Genomic DNA, 20,504 nt, shown 5'->3' with positions numbered 1-20,504 from the left:
CAGTTTCACGACCATGCAGTGCTAACACTACGTGTGGGAAGCTCCTCAGGGAAAGAGTGCCCATTTTCAGAAGCCAGCACAGGCTTCTCAAAATGATTAGTATATCTTCATTTTATGGTTTAGACATGTTCTGCTGCTAAAGCAATGTGTTGCCACTGAAAGATGTCGAAAAAAGGCAGCGAGAAAATAGGGTCCTCTAAAACACGAGAGAGCACATACTGCACACAAAAGCAGACAAAACTTCCCATGTGCAGACCAAACCAATTACAAGGAGCGTTTGATGCCGTGACAGTAAGAGCCAATCGGAGACTGCCATTTTGGTCTGGATAATCCTGAATGTATATACATATATATTAGGTTTCATGGTTCCCTTGGAGAAAAAGCCAATGACAAATCTACAAAACCATAAAATTGATGAGATTATACTAATGTGGCTCCTTCCAGTGTTAGGAAATGAGACACTATATCACAGACTCAATTCCTATTCCATCATGCTTTCAGCATGTCTTCCTGTCATCCGTGCTGACAAAAGTATCCTTTTAGGCAACATACTTATTCAGTATCAGAAAAGATCAGATACAACACAGGATGGCTGTGGATATGAAAGCAACCCTTGTTTTAAGATTCTCTTTTTTTTTCTTCAACTTTCTCAATTTGATTTAGACATCTCTGACAAATTTTCTGTCAATTTAATCAGCTAACCAAAATGTAGACATGGCACTGATAGTGGTAAACAACACTGACAAAATTATGTTACTGGTCCAAGGCCTGTCAAAAAAAGAAGCACGTTGCTGACCAAAGTAAAAACAAAATGGTCTTTCGAGATCCGTATGGACCCCTCATTCACAAGATCACGAAACATCCTTTTGCTTTGACTTTGGTCAGTGACCTGTTTTTTTACTAACAATGATTTTACCTGACCATGTCGTATTCTGCAGAACTCTTGACCACATATTCCTCAAGGCCTACAGTGCAGAAAGTTGCTTTGGAATGGATGCATTTGGTCTTCTACTTCTAAATCATCCTATCACGCTGTGCTGCGCCACACAAGGTTCAGACCACAGACTCAGGATCAGCTCCGATGTGAGATATGACGGCCAAAGTAAAATGTCTCCTTTCCAACAGAGCTACAGAAGTCAAGAGTGCTTCAGGTCAACTTCTGCATATTCAGCAGATAAAAAATTCAAAACGTAACTAAGCAAGAGTGCCGCACATTAGCTCCTATTGTTCATAACCAACAGCCTTTGTTATCGTCATTTTTTAAACCATGTTTGTAGCTTGCCCTGCATACCTCCTGCGTCTGGGTTCCGGTGACAGTGCCCTCTCACTCGCAGCAGCTGTTTCTGTTATGGTGGCTGCTGGCTCAGCGCTTGGAGCTTGAGTTGCTGGGGCCAATGCAGGAGGGCGCAAGGAAAGCCTGCGCTCAATCTCTTTCTGGATAGGCACAGGAATGCGAGGGAACAAGGTGGCAAACCACTCCAGCTTGGTAAGCATATGGCGCAGCATGTCGCCGATGCGCAGCGTCTGGCCACCGCCTGCTTTCACATCCAGTTCCTGCAACAGGATCCATATAGCAAGCGCCACCGTTAATGTTGAAGCCTGGCTAGCAACGAATAGGCAAAGACTGAGCAGGCAGAACATTTAGCAACAGAAAGGTTGTCGTATGCACGAGCTGCATGGTGTGTGACTCTCGCCAAGTATTATGCAGCAACATTTTACAGAACAGACTGCATAACAAACTGCTGTCAATAGGAATAAGTGCCAGTGAGAACTTCTCATGCTTGTTTCAATGAGCACAAAGGGATTAATAAAGCTTTGTGTTGTACATTACACAACAGACATCCCCCCGCCATCCCACCCAGACACCACAGATGTTCAAAATGAAAAACCGCAAAAACAAGGTTGAGAAACTTCACAAGAGAACACTACTAAAAAGAAAGAACTAGAAGAAAAAAAGCATGCCAGGAGAAGTTGTGCCTGTGTTAATTGCCACTTGGGTGATATCATAACTTTGGGTGTTCAAACACCCATGTGGTGACTCAGAATATTTCTTTAATCCCATTCTGTGACTATTAAGGGATGCATTCAAGAAAATAATGCTAAGCGTATCATTTATCATATTAAGCATGAAGTTCTCTGACTGCAAAATGCAAGGTAAAGAATGTGTTTCACATACCACTTAGGACTTCTGAAGGGACTCGGCACCGTGAACTCAAGAAGCAATGTTTCCTGACATAAAGACATTTCTCGTCATACCACAGCGTATATGTACACATACTAAGAATGCAGCTACTATCAGTTGTTTATGTCTTCAGAGATATACGTTCATCACACCAGGACAAATTTCTCTTCAACTGAAAAGCTTTCTTTCTGAGAAACCCGTGTGGGTTTCCTTTGTAGCTTTGTGCTGCAAGGCAGGTTGATGTCAATTTTTTTCCCTTTTCAGCAAAAACGGCTCCTTACTAGTTCAAATTCAGAGCGAGAAAATAATGTCTTCGTCTGGCTTAACTGGTTTGTTTGTTTGCATGACCTGAGGATATCTACAGGAAAACAGCATAAATTTGTCTTGGACAAAAACTTGACGGTACTGCTGATCTGCACTAATGAAGAAAAAAGTATGTGAGCTGTTATTCAAGCAGCAAGTAGTTTTAAAAATCCCAACGTGGAAGCACGGCTCAGGAGCAATACACAATTTTTATTGCACCTAATTCAGTTTGCATACTAGTGCGATCAAAAGAGACCGCCTAGCTAGGAAATGCTTCATCTTATCAATTAAATGGGACTCCCCCCACTGGAGAGCTATTTGACAGCCACTGATTTCAAATGCTCACAAATGTATTGGTAACACGCTTGCCACCCAATGAGCCACATTCAAAACTGCAATAATGATGTTTACACTCTTAAAATAACAGCAAGCCCACGGGCATTTACAAATGAGGGAGCAAGGATGAGCCAGAAATGTAGGCAATGCATGGATATGGTGACTAGAAGAGGCAGTGTGATGGGCACCGTGTGCACACGGTGAGAGAGGAGCGCACAAAATGCGATGAAAATTTTGACCACCACTCTCGGGTGTTGTCGTCGTCGGGAGTGCGCAGGGTCCCCAGTACGGCGGCCATGCGCACCAGTGTGCAATGTGTTGACGGTTTTGTAGAAGTGCACCGCTTACTGAACGTGTTACTTCGTTGTGCAAGCTTCGCAGACACAGGATGTAGCAGCCTTCGAAAGCAGGCACATGTTTTGTATGTGGCTGAAAAATGTGCTCAAATCATGTTGAGCAGAAAAGAAAAAAAGTGTCATCTTTTGAGCTTCGAGGGATGCTTTGTGACAGAAAAAAATCGGCTCATACTATAAACGGAGATGCATAGAACTCACAACTGCTTCATTAGCAAGCATCACTTCGAAGTAGCTAACATTAATAAAAAAAGCCCTCATCCATAATCAATGGTGAAGTTGTGGAAATACCACACGATCAGTCAGCCGCACCTGACAAAGGATGCCGTCCCATGTTTCCATATGCGCCGAAATATCATGCAGAAGGGAATGAAAGAAACTGTGAAAAAGAAACTTGTGTAAACTGGTGCTGCTGACTTTCAGAGATTATTCCACGTTACCTGCCACGATAGCCTATAGTTGCTACGGTGTTGCGCTTCTGAGCTCAAGGTCGCGGGTTCAATTCCAGCACGGCAACCATGTTCTGATGGTGGAATGCAAAAACGCTCTGTACCGTGCATTGGGTGCACATTAAAGAGCCCCAGGTGGTCCAATACAGAGCTCCCGATACGGCATGCCTGACAATTAGCTCATGGTTTTGCCACGTAAGGCCACATATTTTCATTTAAATTACAGCATTCCATATTACAGCTGCTGTACATGGCAAAAATTAGGAGCACAGCAAAGGTGAGCAACAGTGCGGATATGCTAACACCGTTTAATCTGGAAAAGGTTTTGCCGTATATATCACACATGTACATGACCAATGAAATGAACTGGGCGCTATTACAGAACACAGAATAAGTTAATGCGAGAAAAAAGGATTAACACGCACACAAGAAAAATAAATGTAAAAAGGCAAAATGAAATAACTGCACCATGCAACAATCACTTAATTGCATCAACAATGGATGACCATTCTATTTCTGTGGGACAGCTATTTAGGGCTGATTGTGACAACTTCAGCTTGCCTTTTCTTTTATATGATACACTTATTTTGCTTGTCAATTGGTCTGGGTGGTGCAAAACAATATTTGTCACAAAGCATTGCCAAATGCAAGATTGAAGTTATGAAATTCTTCAGTTGTGGATGACGCCATTGCAGTATAGGTTTCAACTAAAACAGGAATAACAGCATTTTACCTACTACTCAGCTTTACTCAATCTGATGCGTAGTGACGGAAAATAAAGGGGGGGGGGGTCCTCCGTGTGTCAGACATTCCTGACGTCAGTCACTGACACATTGCAAATACAACGCGCTCCCGGCTGTCATCACAACGCTTCTCGCTCTTTTCGCACGCATATGCAAGGCTTGGCAAATGAATGAAAGTATGTATGTGTGCAATGCATGTGAAAATTATAAAATTTCAAAAAATAAAAATAAAAAAGGACGAAAAGGTGGCCCCCGCATTCAGCTGTAGCTGTGCCTATACATGTGCACAGCTGCATTGGGTGAACGCGCTACGTGTGCACACAGTGGCCCCCAATTGAGATGCCATGTTTCATTGCCATTTTGAGCAGTTCCTTGCTCCAGCTCATCACACTGCCCCTTCTAGCCACCATAGCATGGACCACAAGCACGCAAGAAGGTGGCCAACCTGAATAAAAAATCATTTTATATTTTGTTCCGGATCTAAAAAAAAAAAAAAAAAATTGAACTGTTCTGGGGCAGTTCCGGTTCTTGCAAAAATATTTTATTGTTTCCAGTTCGATAGTTTGGTAGAGTCTCTTCGGAAATGCAAGTTTACATGAGCCTGTCAACACAAGCACAATTCCTCGCAGATAAAAAAAAAAAAAAAAACCCTGCTGCAAGATGGTCTAACAAACATTTAAACAAACACTTCGAAATCCAGGACTACGTAGCACCAAGCCACACACCTCAGTCTATTGATAATGGATGCCTAGCCTTCCATAGTTTACCAATTATTCCACACATGCATAAAGCAGACACTATAAGCACTGTGACAAGTATGCTTCTAATTCATATTAAAATTCTTGAATAGAACAGAAATGAGTTCAGTATCAGAGGCTTCATAACAGTGGCATAGCCCAGCAAAGCAGTTCAGCTACCATCAAAAGCTGAACTCAAATGTAGTAATTCCCAACTTTGCGAGGGAATCGAATAGCAATCTTCGTGCATACGCATCCTTTCTGGTTACAATTTCAAAATGCAGGCCCATGGGCCAAGCTAGCAGAACTTGCAAAAACCTGCAACAACAACACCACTGGCTACCACAGGATGCATAAAACCCTTCCTTCTTCAATATACACATGCACCCTCTCCCTTGGCAAGCAGACATTGCTTAGTGGCCTGGCCAACTGTTCCAAAAACCTGTTCTCCCAACTCTCTCCAGCTGCCTTCCATCATATCCCTTATTGGCAAGCCTCGCTAAAGAAATGCCCCACTGCTGTGTTGCCTCCCATCAGGTGTACTTGCCCGATTTCGAGCGCAAGGCACGTGTGGGTGTGCGGGCGCAGCCAGCCCGGAACCACTGAAAAAAGAGGCAGAGGCACATCAAGAGCAGCAGCTACACTCGCCGTAAAGGGGGAGTGTTACTTTTGCTGCAGGGCTGCCTTGCTTGGCCGGCACAGCCACCGCCATCCGGGTGGACTTGCCTCCGTTTCAGCTCGTTCAGGAGGGCGCGCTTGCCATGGCCAAGCCTAAAGAAGCCTACGCGTGCAACATCGCCACTGCTGCTGCTGCTGCTGCTGCTGCTGATCAGGCTGGGCAAACACCACCATATAGGCCTTGTAAAGTGCCTATTTTGACTCATAAATGCTGCAAGCTGTGAGAATCAAGAACAAAAAAGTACCTAGCAATTTTCAAGATCTGTCTGTTCACAGAGTTTATTAATATGATGTGCAGTAACATTTTACAAATTTTGGTGGCTAAAAGACCTGCAGAAGAAGTGCAGGCTTTACATAAATCAATATTTAGGCCTTCTATTTTCAAGAAATATAAACCCACTTACAGCTAGCTCCGGTATACGAGGTGTGTTCAAGAAGTATCGAACCTTCTTCTTTACCACGTAAATCAATGAAGTGCAGGAGGCTTCCTTCAATGGATATGGAGTGGACATTCATATGCATGCGAAAATTTTTTTCCACCCGTAGAAAGCGTACGTTGCTCGCAGTTGGCCTATGAGTGAGAATGTGTAGCGAGCACTTGTCGCAACATGAGCACCGATATTGCATCAAATTTTGGCAAAGGCTTGGCAATGCCCAAGTGGAAGCCATTCACAAGCTTTAACAGGCTTTCGGGGACGATGCCATGAGCACCTCACGAATAAAGGAGCGGTACAACTGTTTCAAAAATTGCCACACATCAGTGGACGGTGAACCGCGCTCAGAAAGACCCTTAACAAGCCAAAATGAAAATCTCATTCAGCAAGTTCGGACTTTGGTCATGGAGGACCGTCGCATCACAGTCAAAGAATTTCCAAACAAGATAGGGGTAAGTATTGGATCAATGCATTCAATGTTGACCAACGATTTGGGCATGAGGAGAATCTCTCCGAAATTTATACTGAAACTGCTAACAATGGAGCAGAAGCAACTCCATCTGGAAATTGCACAGGACCTGCTGGACAACGCAAACAGTAAGCCTAACTTTCTGGACACCGTGATCACAGGTGATGAGTCATGGGTTTATGGGTACGACCCAGAAACCAAGATGCAGTCATCGCAGTGGAAACATCCAAAATCCCTGAGGCCAAACAAAGCATGATAGATCCACAGCAATGTCAAGGTCATGTTGACCATTTTTTTCAACTCCCATGGGGTGGTGCATCATGAACACGCACCAAAAGGCCAAACCATCACAAAGGAATACTACCAGGAGGTCTTCTGTTGCTTTGTGATGCTGTGCGGTGCAAACGACTGGATCTTTGGGTAGCAAAAACTTGGCAGCTCTATCATGACAACGCACCCGCCCATTCTGTGCATCTGATTCAGACTTTCTTCACCAAACACAACATTCCTGTGGTTCACGATGGAAAAACGCGCTACTAAAACGGAGACTTAGCAAGACCAACATGCCCAACTGACAGCTATTCCTATGGTTCATCAGGCTCCCTACTCCCCCAACATGGCTCCATGCGACTTTTTGCTATTTCCCAAGCTGGAAATTCCACTGAAAGGAACCCGATTTGAGTCAAGAGAAGACATCACATGCGGTATGCAACGGCGCGGCTGATCACCATTCTAAAAGACGCATTCCAAAAGTATTTCCAAACAATGGCGGGAAAGCTGGGAGAAGTGTGTGCATTACCAAGACGACTACTTTGAAGGGGATTAGTATCTCCTAATCAATGAATGTATTTCTGCTGAGCAAAGGTTTGATACTTTTTGAACACACCTCATATACTGTAGAATACTGTACACATAAAAGAGCGGAACAGTCATATTGAAATTGCCATTCAAAACAGCATGAGCCTGTGCTTAAAGGGGCTCTAAAACACTTTTTCAACTAAACATGGAACGGCTTCACTATTAAAGGGCGTCGTCTCGTGAATCTTGCGGCAAAAACGCTTTTTGAATCCTTCAAGCAGTGTATCTCACTGATACGTGGCGTTCTCTCTTTTTGTATCCACTAGCATGCTGGAAACTACACAGGGGGGAAGCCCAAGGGGGCAAAGCCCTGCCCAAAAGTTGAGTGCGTTGGCAGCGAACGAGCTTGTCGTGGCATCCTGTGGCGGCCGCAGTAGACTAGGCTATGCAGCACACTACTGCCATCTCAAAGGCCATGTGCATAACGCTTAAATGTCGTGCATAGACCAGCAGTGCCAAGATTACATTATTTTTGTGTCTTTTTGAGATTGCAGAAACACTATATAGGTATAGGTTTCATTTCTTCAACTAAATATCAGCAATTATGCATTAGTGAGAACCTTCTCGCGATCACGAAATCAGCCAATAGCTACTGGCGGGTCCAGCTGCTTGCGACGACACTGCGGAAGCGAGAGCAAGCGATTTTTCACTGTTTTCGACACAAGATTGTGAATTCCCTGCTGCATGCAGTGCAATATCTGGCTCGCATGTTTACAGAAGCCCCGTGTACAGATTAACAATGTTTTCTATGTTCAAGAAGTGTTTCAGGGCCCCTTTGAACCTCACATGCCAGACCATTAATACTGATAATAATAATAATAATATTTGGGGTTTTACGTGCCAAAACCACTTTCTGATTATGAGGCACGCCGTAGTGGAGGACTCCGGAAATTTTGACCACCTGGGGTTCTTTAACGTGCACCTAAATCTAAGCACACGGGTGTTTTCGCATTTCGCCCCCATCGAAATGCGGCCGCCGTGGCCGGGATTCGATCCCGCGACCTCGTGCTCAGCAGCCCAACACCATAGCCACTGAGCAACCACGACGGGTCATTAATACTGAATGTTTATAACAAATGTGTCATGTATCAAGAGGCAGGCTTTCCTGGGACATGTCTACCGCAATCACTCCTCATGCAGAGGGGCTAGCTTCAATATTAAGTTGCGTGATAGGCAGTCACACTCTCACAGAGCCCATGAAAGTGAATGGCCCAAATTGAAGAAAAAAAGTAAATAATTTCTAACAGATAGAAACTAAAGAAGAGAAGAGAAAAAATACAAACACACAACTAACTCCAGCTTATGAGTGGTGCCAATTAAGAGACTTCTCTTTATGCATTGGCATGCATAAATCATATCAAATCGATTCTTATTCTCCAGTTTACAACACAAGCCAAATGCCAGTGCGCCGCTTTGTGGACAGTTCAATAGGCACGCAAAACATGCTGCATGCATGAATTCTATTTACAATGTTCCACTTAATATAGTTTTCCCACTAAAACTTTGCCCACTTTGAACATGTTAACCATTTGGCTTCCCAAATGTGTCACTACTATCACTAGCAATGATAAAACATGATGCAGACATTACAAAAAGTTCTTGAAAGCATGGTTCATGCACAATTCTACACCAGTGCACCAGTTCATGCACCAGTGCACTGTACAAGTTCTATACAATCTGGCTACATCTTTTTCTTGAATCCACCCTTACAACAAGCTTAAGCTAAAGTTTGTATTACTATTTCATCTCTCGGTGCAATTTCAAGAAAAAATTTAATTCCCGGTGAATTGCCATGGGTTGATGCCTCCCAGCTCCGCACTACAAAACACTTTTTGTTACCCAAGCCAGCGCTTATGACGAAGCAGCCAAATGGGCAAAAATGTAAACAATACAAGAGTGCAGCAGCCAACTGGCATGCCACAGCAGCACTGGTAAATGGGTAACTGCCTGCAATGTGACAGGTTTCCCATAGCCACAATATCTGCACCGCCACTACAGATGCTTCTTGTGGCACTAATTTCCACAGGACAGCACAGGGTGCCCTTACACATGCCACATAGGCACAGGGTAAGAGATTAACTAACCTTACTATTTACAGACTAGTGCCACAATGGTACTGGATGTAATTAAAGTATATACAGTAAAACCTTGTTAAGCTGTACTTGCTTAAATAATAGTTTCGTTTTAAAAGTAGTAAAGCCAAATCCCCGACTCAGTGGCCATTGAACATAATGTGTTTTGTATCCGCATAAACCATACCAGATAATTGTGTACATTTTGGTAAACACGTAGTGTTTCCACTTTTCAGCGTGCAAGCACGGCGGTGTGGCGTCTCCATCGGGTAGCCCGGCAGAACAACAAGCCTCAGAGATCTGAACAACGGCCTCCAAGCACCCTGTGCGTTTGTGCATGAAGCCACATCAACATCAACATCATTTTGATGCCGTCCCAGGGACAGGGTTGCCAGATTTGGCTACTTTGGGCCAAATTGGCTACATTTTTAGGCTGTTGGCGGGAAAAAAAAATGCCTTGGCTACTTGGCTACTTTTGAAATAGCTTGACTATTGTAAAAATTGGATAGAAACTTGTGTGGCTCATATTATGCCACAACATTAGCAAATATTTAGGCCAACGCACAACCACAGCACTTCAAATCTTTTCAAGCTGGTCCATCATCATCGTCAATCTGATTCGGGTGCTTTCATTTCATGCAAAGGATTTCACACTAGTGACGTCATAGCATGTTCCATCTTCGCATTCACGTTTTGCATGGGGCCTGCTACACATTGGGCTTCTTAGATTTTTGGAGTTCTGGCAGCCCACTGGCAGCCAGACGCCAGCCAGCTAGTTCCAGTCCCGACAGGAAGTCACGTGAGCTGGGATCCTAAGACAACCAGAAGCTGCCTGAAGTTTGCAAAATCGAACACTTGGAAAGCTGGCCACGGGATAAATGTAAACATGCTACCAGCATGGCAGCAGCCAGTGTGGCGGCACGCTCTTGGCGTAGTTGGTCCATTTGCGTGTTGCCAGCTTGAAAATATACAGCTGTATTCGGGAATACGATAACTTTTTCGAGATTTCACGCGAATGGGCATCTCACTTTGCACAGTGTAACAAACGTCCTGCGACGCGTCCGATGCCAATATGCAGAATCGCACGTAAATAATCGCGAAAGCGATTGCTCAAGGATGCCTCGAGCTTTGACATTCCTCCAGAAATTATTGCAAAGATTAACTCAAACATTTACACCTGAACTGCAGCTGCGACTCTGATTTGTGATAATATTCTAGTCATACTACATGCTGATCAAAGCGCTGTTAGCTGTAGTCATTTATACACATTTCATAATATTTTTTTTGTATGTTCGTACATTTACTAAAAGCAGCTTGAAGTGTTGGCTATGATAATGTCTTCAGAGTTACACAATAAATGAAAATGCAACGTTTTTCCATAATGTGGCTACTTCTTTGGCTACATTTACGCATCTGGCCAAAATTGGCTACTTTTCTGGTTACTTTCCAAGATTTTTTGGCTACGTTTCACAGCTTGGACCTGGCAACCCTGCCCAGAGAGCGCTGTGGCGTCGGGCAAGCGAGGACCCGCGTCATGCTGAAGCTCGGATAAAAAATATGCCGGGTGCTCAGCATAGAAAATTTAGACATCGTTCGTGCTGTCGAACGCGACACGAAGTTGGCGCTGGCACGCAACATGGGTCTGCTGTTGACTACGGTGTGTGGCATTTGGGATGTGAAGAAGTTGCTCGGCAGCACTGCTGCGACCGCGAATAGATGTCGGCTGCGAGGTTTGACTTTTCACCATCGCTGCCTCTGTTTTGCCGAAGTGTCGCCTAGGCTGTTGTCGCCTAGACAGAGTGATAAGGATGACACAGAAAGCGATAGCACGAGCAATTCAGGCCTGACAGTGGCAGAAGCTGCACAAATGCAATCGTCGCGACAAGAACAGTACCCCACAATGAAAAGGTGCCCCATGACTTCCGCAACGCTACCGCGCCCGTGCATGGAGAATATGTAACGCCAACGAGGAATGTGCAATGAGAGTGCTTGTTGAGAAGAGGGGGCTGGTTGAAAAGCTGGCTCACAGCTTCAGTAAGTTTGAGGCTGCTGTCATTGCTGCTAGGCTGCCACAGCATTAAACGAGAATAGCACTTTTGTCGCGCGATGTAAATAAATACTGCATGTTTTTTTCCCCTTTCATCACTCTCTCCGAGTTTCGTTTTTGAGAGGTAAGTGGGCGACCTCATGCTATTTCGGCTAAGCAGTACTACCGTTTGGTACATACTTTTTCCGAGCTCCGGCCAACTACGGTTTAACGAGGTTTCACTAACAATTAAGCCTAACCAATAAATTTTCTATATTACAATATGCAGTGCAATATCATGTAACAATTGTAAACAACTTCCTCACAGTTATTCATCTTTCACTGAAATTTCTAAAAGAATACAAAAGAAAAGAAGTCTAACAAGTTAACAAACTGGAGCTTTCGGAGAAGTTCTACGTGTAATGCAATTTCTGTCACTGCTAAAAATTAAACCCCAGCTTGTTGTGCCCTAACTAATATGATAAACCCACAGTGAAAAGTTTGCAGTAGAATCTCGGGGAACATCGCGGCTGATAAAAATTTCAGGATGATACGAAGTTGTAAAATTCGAAATTTTAATTAGAATTTTTTTTTTATGTTCAGAATTTTAGGCAACATGGAAGCTCTTCCGCACCATTCTTGAAGATATGAATCGAAGAGCCATGACCACCAGCAATAACATGCAAGAGGAAGCCAGAACATGCAGTTGGCCAGTACTTTCATTGTTTTCGAGGCACTTTGAATGACCCAACTATGCTGTTATTCATTGGCGCTTTCACCAGATGACCCAGCAAATGGGCCAGTCTGTCAGTTTGGTTTGCATTCATACCATATTACTCCCTATGACCCTGTGCACCCATGCATCACAAATGAAACAACCGATATTGATGCTATCTGCATTCTGTGAATATCAAGCTGCAAAATCCTACTCACTGTTGCGCAAGTGTTAATGGGTTTGTGCATTGGGCTACGGTCATGCTCATAAGTATCAAGCCACAAAAGTTGATGACCAGTGCAGCATCGATAAAAAGCAATACATGGCACCTGGAACGCTACTGAATGTAGTAATTCTAGGGTCAGCCGTGATGTCCAAGGACATTTTGGAAAGTGAATCCACCCACTTTTACAGCTTCCAGAATTATTTGATAGGTGACCACACACTGCAATTTTGCAATGTGTCTCACTTGATCTTGCTGACACAATCTGCATGCACAATGTCACAAATACTGTGACACTGGACAAAATTCTGCTATGCCAGCTTTTTGAGTGCTGTTTGGCCACTAAAGCTGTAACAAGACAATTTGCCTGACTCGGCTACATATGGTACTGTATTTACTTGCATAATGAATGCAATCATGTAATGAATGCAGCACTCACTTTTCCAATAAAGAAGTGTGTTTCTTGTTCTTGCATAACGATTGCACTGTGAACGTGCTGCCGTGAAGTAGGAGACATACGGTACGAGTCAGCGTCTGATATGGCGTTCGGCAAGTGTGACTGTGTCCGACGATGTGTCAGATGCCAAAGCGTACAGTGTCTCCTACTTTTATTGCAAGAGCAATTATATGGACACTCCAGGCACCTATTTGCCGTTGTTGTGGCATGCTGTAGGTGTGAGTGAAAGCATGCGAGGGAGGTTGATGATCATGGCTCAATCTCACGCACTGTCTTTGGTTGTGCAAAAGGCCCCACCAAGGGGTTAAGAAAGGGGACAGACGGCGGCATTGTACTCTGGCAGCAACTGCATATTGCACAACTGTGCCCGAGGGGTAACGACGATCGTGGCTCAATCTCCCACGTACAAAAGAGGAAACCGGGAAGGAAACGTGCAGTCTTCAGTCGTGCACATGGCGCCAGGGGTAGGGGAGGGAGGCATTCATAGTGGCTCATACCTTTGTGCGTGCTGCCTTTTTGCCGCTCAGTTTGTGTTAAAGCGAATGTTTGCTAGTTGTACTGAGTGCAGCGCCGCTTTTTGCATCATGATGTGACCTACGTTCCAGACAGGTCGGTAGCCACACCTACTCCTCTAACCACCACACATCTCGGATGCATCTCGTTAGGCCTATGGGTGCCGGAATCGCCGAACGATCTCACAAACTGGACACACTATGCTCCTATAACTAAAGCTTCAGGTGAGTTTAGAGAAAGCGAAAGCTCATTTCAACAGTTTCTGGCAATCAATGCGAGTGAGAACGTAGCCATCGCGAGAATTCCCGCTGAAGCGGGAGCCATGGGTGCCGCCAGGTTGGACAACACTATTTCTTAGTGTGCATAAACATGAGATATCTGTGCTTGTGAATCATAAATCGAGTTGAACACGGTGAGAATTCGGATGTCCCCGCAGCGTGCAATATTCCGAGGAACACTCTCAGCACGATCTTGAAGAATACGGGGGAGATTAGGGCTAAAGCGGCCAAACTCGCGACCCGGTGCACATGGCGCCTGACGCGTACGCACAGCTGTGTACAAGTGGTTCATCCGAAATTGCTTCAGCCGTGCCGGCTTGCGCGTGCTCGGTGATGATTGTAAATTCTGACGAATGCAACGAAGCAGTTGCCGAAGTTTGGAGCGAGCTGTCAGAATTTCCGGAAGCTGTTGACGAATCAACGGTGGACGAGTTTGTGATTGCAAATGATGGTGTTGCAACCACGGGAGAGCCCGAAAACGAAGACTACACTGCCGACATCGTACCGAGCACAAGTGAAAGTGGGCACAATAAGGAAAGCAACGACGGTCCTTTGCCCATATCCTCCGAGGTGATTGGTGTACTCGCACTAGTCCGGTGCTTCTGCGCGAAAGTGGAAAATGGTGGCTTCAGCTGATCCGACTCCTTAGACAATGTGGAGAAGTGCGTGCATCGCAGGCAGCGAAATTTTCCGAGCAGAAGAAAATACAGGACTATTTCATGGGAAACTAAGCTAGTTTCATCAATAAAGTGATTTTATATATGGTATGTGCTTTTATGACATCCAATTATTTAGCAGGCTTATATTGAATTATGCTCTATATCGAACTGATAGACGTTTTTTTGCGAGTTCATTATAGCCAGGTTCGACTGTAGTGGCAAGCTTTCCTCAGTGACGCGCTGCTCGACACCCTGCTGGCTAATGCCGACTTTTTCGTATGACCAGAAAGTGGCTCACTGTGGCCCGCTGCTGTCGGCTCAGCGCCATGGGTGCCATTAGGCCCAGCCCGCTTCACTTCAGAGAAGCCAAGGTGAATGGTGTGTAAAAGATTGCAAAATGCGTCTTTTTGAGGACGCTTTATCTTCTCATCTAATCCATTCACAAAAAAAAAAAAAGAAGATAGGCTGCTATCGACGACATTAAGGCTTAGAAACGCACGATGCGGTCCAGCTGTTGCACGTGCAGTGTGGCAGCCACTAGATGTTAGCTTCAATTTGAACTTGCCTCATACCGCAGCTGCTGCTCCTGCTAGAGGTTTGACAGTGGTTGTCATGTAAAATAAAATTAAGACACCAGTTAATTCAATTTACCATAATTTCACGTGAAAGACGAATTGCAGCCGATGTTTGAGTTGACAGTGATGACACAATCAGGCACCCAGCATGGCCAGGAGCTGGCTGCAACAGCAGAAATATAGTTTGAACCTATTTTCTCCCCAAACAGAAAATTCTTGCCGTTGTGTGGGGAAACTGCCATTTGTTGGCAGCAAGCATCTATATAACAGCAAACAGCGAGGCACTGTGCTGATAATGTGTTTGTGCTGTTACTGGAAATCCGCTTTCTTTATTTTCAGCTTTACAGTATTTTTGCACTTGCCTCTGGGTTTGAACATTCAAACACTAGACAGATATATATGCGAAGTTCCCCCATTTCACAACATACCCCAGTCCTAATTTTAGATAGAACGGACTTCAGATATAGGGACCTTTCCCACTGGATCGTTACAGTCCCCTGTAATGGGTGTTGACTGCATTGACAACATGTAACAAGATAGTGAGCTGAAGTTCAAGATTGAGCAAGAGTATTTAACCCTTTGAGTGTCAGGTTTTTTTCAGAGGTGACACACTCCCAGTATTGGGTTTTTTGCTCCAATATTATAAAATGAACTCAACGGTTTATTTTCGGTTACGCAGAGCAAAAAAATGACTTTGATAATGGCAAATCCACCCTTAGTATGGTCATCACTTTCCTAGCATAGTTTTATATTTCCTACTTAGTTTCATTCCAACGCGCACGCTTCCGCGATAGCGCTGGCGCTATCACGGTAAAGAGAAGAACTATAAATGTACAACAGATGGCAGAAACATGCAAGAGTGGTGACCTTGTGCTAAAGTACAAATACTTGAACAGAGAATGGCTGTGGTAGCGGTACACATAGTTCAGGTGACACCCTTCTCCTCTGCAAATGTGCACTCTGTGCGGCGCAACCACGCCCACAGAAGGTTGTGTTGTGCAGCACGCAAACAAAAACCTAGACTGTGCAAACCCAGAGAGACGAGAAAATACACTTTTAGAAATATACAGGATATGGCGGAACTACCTTGGAGCTCATCAACGTTTTGTTTTTGCGCACACCCGATTGGAGAGAGTGGAGAACACTGAAAGGCTTAACATAGCCTGTCTCTCGAATTGCTTCTGCATTCCTTTCTTCAGAAGGCGTGATTATTTGTACATTCTTGTGGTACATGGTGTGTCCAAAAAATCAGTCAGTGATTGGGCTGGATCTTTCCAAGATGTGAATAAATTTCCATGAATCCATTTCTGCTGCCTTAACATATTAATTTCAAATGCCCTGGATAATGTGAATCTTTTACATTATAACGAGAGATTTGTAAGCCGAGATTCTGCCGTATATCCACCAGGAGCTGTGCATTTTAATTGCTTAAATCACTTAAATACTAAGTTCATTCGTCTTTTTATATGCATGCAAGACCAAACTTGGTTATGTTAAACTTTTCATCTCGCCTTTTCCCCCCCATTTTTGAATATTTGAATCTTAAATAAAGATGTGTACACCACTACCACCCATTCTTGTTGAGATTCAAATTTAAAAAGGACTGACCTACACTTGGACTTGGCTTATACCAAGTAAATATAGCGACATACCAAAAAAAAAGCAAACTCAAGGTGAATGATACCAGCAGCAGCAACAGCAGCAAAAAAAAAAGAGAGAGAGAGGGGGAGAAAAGAAAAGGGGAAAAGGGAACGATTGTCTTTTATATTACATCAAACGTCTATAAAAGGAAAGACCACCTGGGGGAGCAGGCTCTTAGTGTATTTGCATGTCAGTGCAATTTTAGCTTTCTGGTAAACTGCATTGCAGCATACAATAAGTTTGTATGCAGACATGACTGTGCAATGAGATGTTTTATCTTTCATAATTCTTTACTAGGAAGGCCAAGATACATTGTATTTTTGTTTGTAGCGTACTCCCCCAGGGAGTAGCAAGGGTGTTTTGTTGAGGCAGCAGTAAGGTTTGCAACAGATTTCACACAATAAGCTCATGTGCATGTTAAGAACCAGCAAAACCTAGAAACACTATGTTTACAACACATCTACATACCTCTTCATCATCAAGGTACGGTTCATACCAATCAATAAGGTCGGCAGGTGGCTGTGTGAACCTGAAAAAGAGTGCAATTTTGAGCAGATGGCAAGATTTTCTGATAAGCACAGTGTACCTCACAAGGGCATTGAGGTATCATAAATAAGTAAATAAACAAACAAACAAACAAACAAACATCTACACACATGCACAGACCCCATAAAAGTAGGATAACAATTTGCATCACAGCCTATATTCAGTGTAAGCACCAAACATCAGAGGTGTAAAATTGGTGCTAAAGAGAACTCGAAGCTGCAAGAACTGTAGAACATTCCAAGATAAGTGAAATAATGAAAACAGAAACCCACTGGCCGTGCATAGGTCACATAGAGCCTTGCAAAAATGCCGCCAGTAATATTCTTGGTCACTTTAGTGGGCATCAGCACTGGAGACATCGGTGTCTACAAGCAACAGCGTTACTGGCACTATGCTAAAACAGCAGGCTTGGCACAGAGTCGGTATGAGTGATCCTAATGGAATATTTGAAGCAAGTCATCCGAGTTCAACCGGTTCTAGACATCGAAAACCCCGAAGTAAGATAAACAGGAGCACTGACTCGCCTGATAAAGTGTTCCAACGTGTGTACCGGCGAGCGTGCTGCTTTGTGGTGCAAAGCATAAATGGCGCGGAAACATGTTACTAGTACACAGAGCTGCGTCACCTGCAGCGGCCCAAGCACGGAGTGGCGTGTAGAGGCATGGTGGGTTTTCTGTCTGTTGACTAATTTGTTTGTTGTAGAGATATGCGTGCACTTCCGCTGTTATCCACACGGCACTGAGTATGTGCGTACGCTAGCAAGTACCGCATGTCCCCTGCCTATTTTCATGAAATATTAATTTCCTACTGTGAGTGCCAGTGTCATTGTAGCAGCTGTTAGACAATTCGATTTTGTACAACGGTATACGTTTATTAAATGTACATTTATTCATAAAAAAAAAACTCAAAAGCTGTAAACTGCCTCACGTTTGTGTGAATTAAGAATATCACCGAGAGAAAATTTGATGTAAAGCTTTGCTTGCTTGAGCGTGTTTTTGTATCTTGTCTGGGTTCATGAACTTTAATTTATGGAGTGTTTCGGCCTGTGTCGTGGCATGCTATACATCATATGAGTCCTGCTAGCAGGCTAACATCCCCAGCTGCAAATAGAGCTTTCAGGTGTGTATCACATACTACACCACCTAAGTGGGTGACTGGCATCAGTAGTGCCATAAAATTGGTAAGGGGCACACCTCAGGCCTCCAGGATTATCAGTACACTTTTGTTTTGTTCTGGAACTCAAACTTAAAACAAATGCAATTTTATTCAAATGATTGTCATAAATGCAGTAGTCGACTGGCATTTATTATTGTTTTCTACTCAGGTTAGATTAGTACCCGCAAGCTTCATTACAAGCCACTATGCCACTACGACGCGGATGAAATGGTATACTGTTAACTGTTATCACATTTATCTCCCGCAGTGAAATTGTGCCGGGTAAATTCATAAACACGAGAACTTTCCACACCTGGAAATGGGCTTATCACATCTTTTCTGATTGCAGTCGCAATAAAAAAAACTTGCCGCAATGATGCACCACATGAAGCAGTGACCACAGTGAAAGCGCACCATCTGGTCATTATATTTTGATAGCTGAAAGTGCTCTTGACAAATTTGTTTCTTGACCTCAGCCCCGCAGAGCGCAAATATTTGACGCCAACACCCAGGGAAGGAAGAAATAGAGGAGAGTACCTTGGAAAGTCATGAAGAAGAAAGGAGGTGAACGGAGGCAGAGAGCACGGTGGAATACTGGGTACCTGTTATCCGTGGGACATTAGTTGGCAGTGCCAAATGCATTGCAAGATAGGCAAATTGGTGCTCTTGTAAATTTTACTCCAGTCTAAAATGCTGATGTTTCTGCATAGTAATGAATTCCGGACAATTTCACTCTGAAAACTGGAACTGAACTGCAGAAAAGCGCAACTGCCATGCCTTTAGCAGACACCCAAAAGCGACTTTGCAATTAGGCCTAGCCGCAGTGCAAGTGTGAAGTGAGCATCCTTTTCAAGTTGAAATCTTACTGAAACGCTGTGGGTATGCTGGCTTCTTTTAGGCACTGAGCGTGAGCTGATCGTGCTTGCTTAAAAAAGTGGCGAACATCTTGCTTAAGGTCCTCATTAATATGCTGTGACCACATTGATGCATGACTGGCAGCATTCTAAATAAAGAGAAAGAGAATACTGTTTCCCAGCTCACCGTTGCTGTGTGAGGCCACAACAAAGTGGCACCGAGCAGCTAAGCAAGCAAGTGCAAGTGGGGATAGACAGAAAGAAAGTAGGAAAGATAAGCGGGGAGCATGGCCCGGCGAGGTGTCTGGCTCTGCTAGCGAGCTGCTGTCGGGTGAAAAGCGAGTGCAAGCAATGCTGCCGACACTGCCCCATTGCCTTTTCCCTGGTATTTTTGAAGTAGAGATTTCGACATATCCGTAGTCCGGTGAAAAAGCTTTTCGAAATAAGAAGTGAAAAACACGAGGGTTGACACCACAGCACGAAAAAAAAAAAAAAAATCGACTTATCCAACAGCCTTTTTGGCTGAGGGTTGAGAAAATATTTCTTACATGACTACATGCACAATTATCTAAACCATTTTTAATATTTAAAAAAAAATTTTAATATCACAAAAATCAATGTAGCTGACCTGAAAGCTATGTCAGCCTATATTTTTCATGTCTCAGTAAGGAGTGATATAAATTTCAGATTACAGTGAGAAATACCTTTCATAGGTGAAAACGTCAAATGCATTATTGAGATATATCACAAAGACAGCAACAGCCTTCAGATTTGTGGTTGCCTTATCTAAAGAGACTTCCCAGTTGCTAGTGGGATGACGATATTAGGCTGATAATTTTAAAGGACACTAAGAGCAAGCATGTCCAAAGCAAGCAAAGTAGAAGTGATAGACAAGTAGTCTGAAATATCTGAAGCCTTACTTTTACCGAGGACAGAGCTTTTGTAAGCAAGAAGAGGACAAATGCTGTAGAGCATTAGCACCACTGGCATGAAAATACAAAATCAGCTCCTGGTGTTTTACGTCCCCATTTATTATTGGGAAATAGTAATGATGAATAGTTTTATAATGCATGTAAAAACTATGCTTGAAAACTTATCACACAGACTCTAGAGAGGTCATGTCAACAGGATACTACACTTACCACTCACATTAAGCACACCTATGCTACAATAAGGCAGTATTTGGTAGATTTTAGAGACAAGTGATCTACCCATTTTGTATACTTGTTAGTTTACACAACAGCGCAT

The 20,504-nt window shown here is 43.7% G+C and overlaps 1 protein-coding gene across 3 annotated transcripts in view; it reads right to left on the bottom strand.

The window, feature by feature from the left end:
* LOC135905747 (pre-mRNA-splicing factor 38B) overlaps positions 1-20,504 on the bottom strand; it is a 52,166-nt gene that overhangs the window by 15,207 nt on the left and 16,455 nt on the right. For all 3 annotated transcript variants that reach the window (XM_065436764.2, XM_065436766.2, XM_065436765.2), the window contains 2 exons: positions 17,170-17,230; positions 1,292-1,554 (listed from right to left, as the gene is read on the bottom strand). In XM_065436764.2, coding sequence (XP_065292836.1) covers positions 1,292-1,554; positions 17,170-17,230 — 324 coding nt within the window. The remainder of the gene's footprint in view (positions 1-1,291; positions 1,555-17,169; positions 17,231-20,504) is intronic.

Source organism: Dermacentor albipictus, chromosome 1 (assembly GCF_038994185.2).
Source record: "Dermacentor albipictus isolate Rhodes 1998 colony chromosome 1, USDA_Dalb.pri_finalv2, whole genome shotgun sequence".
NCBI classification, from domain to species: Eukaryota; Metazoa; Arthropoda; class Arachnida; order Ixodida; family Ixodidae; genus Dermacentor; species Dermacentor albipictus.
This window is presented reverse-complemented; position numbering and strand designations above follow the sequence as displayed.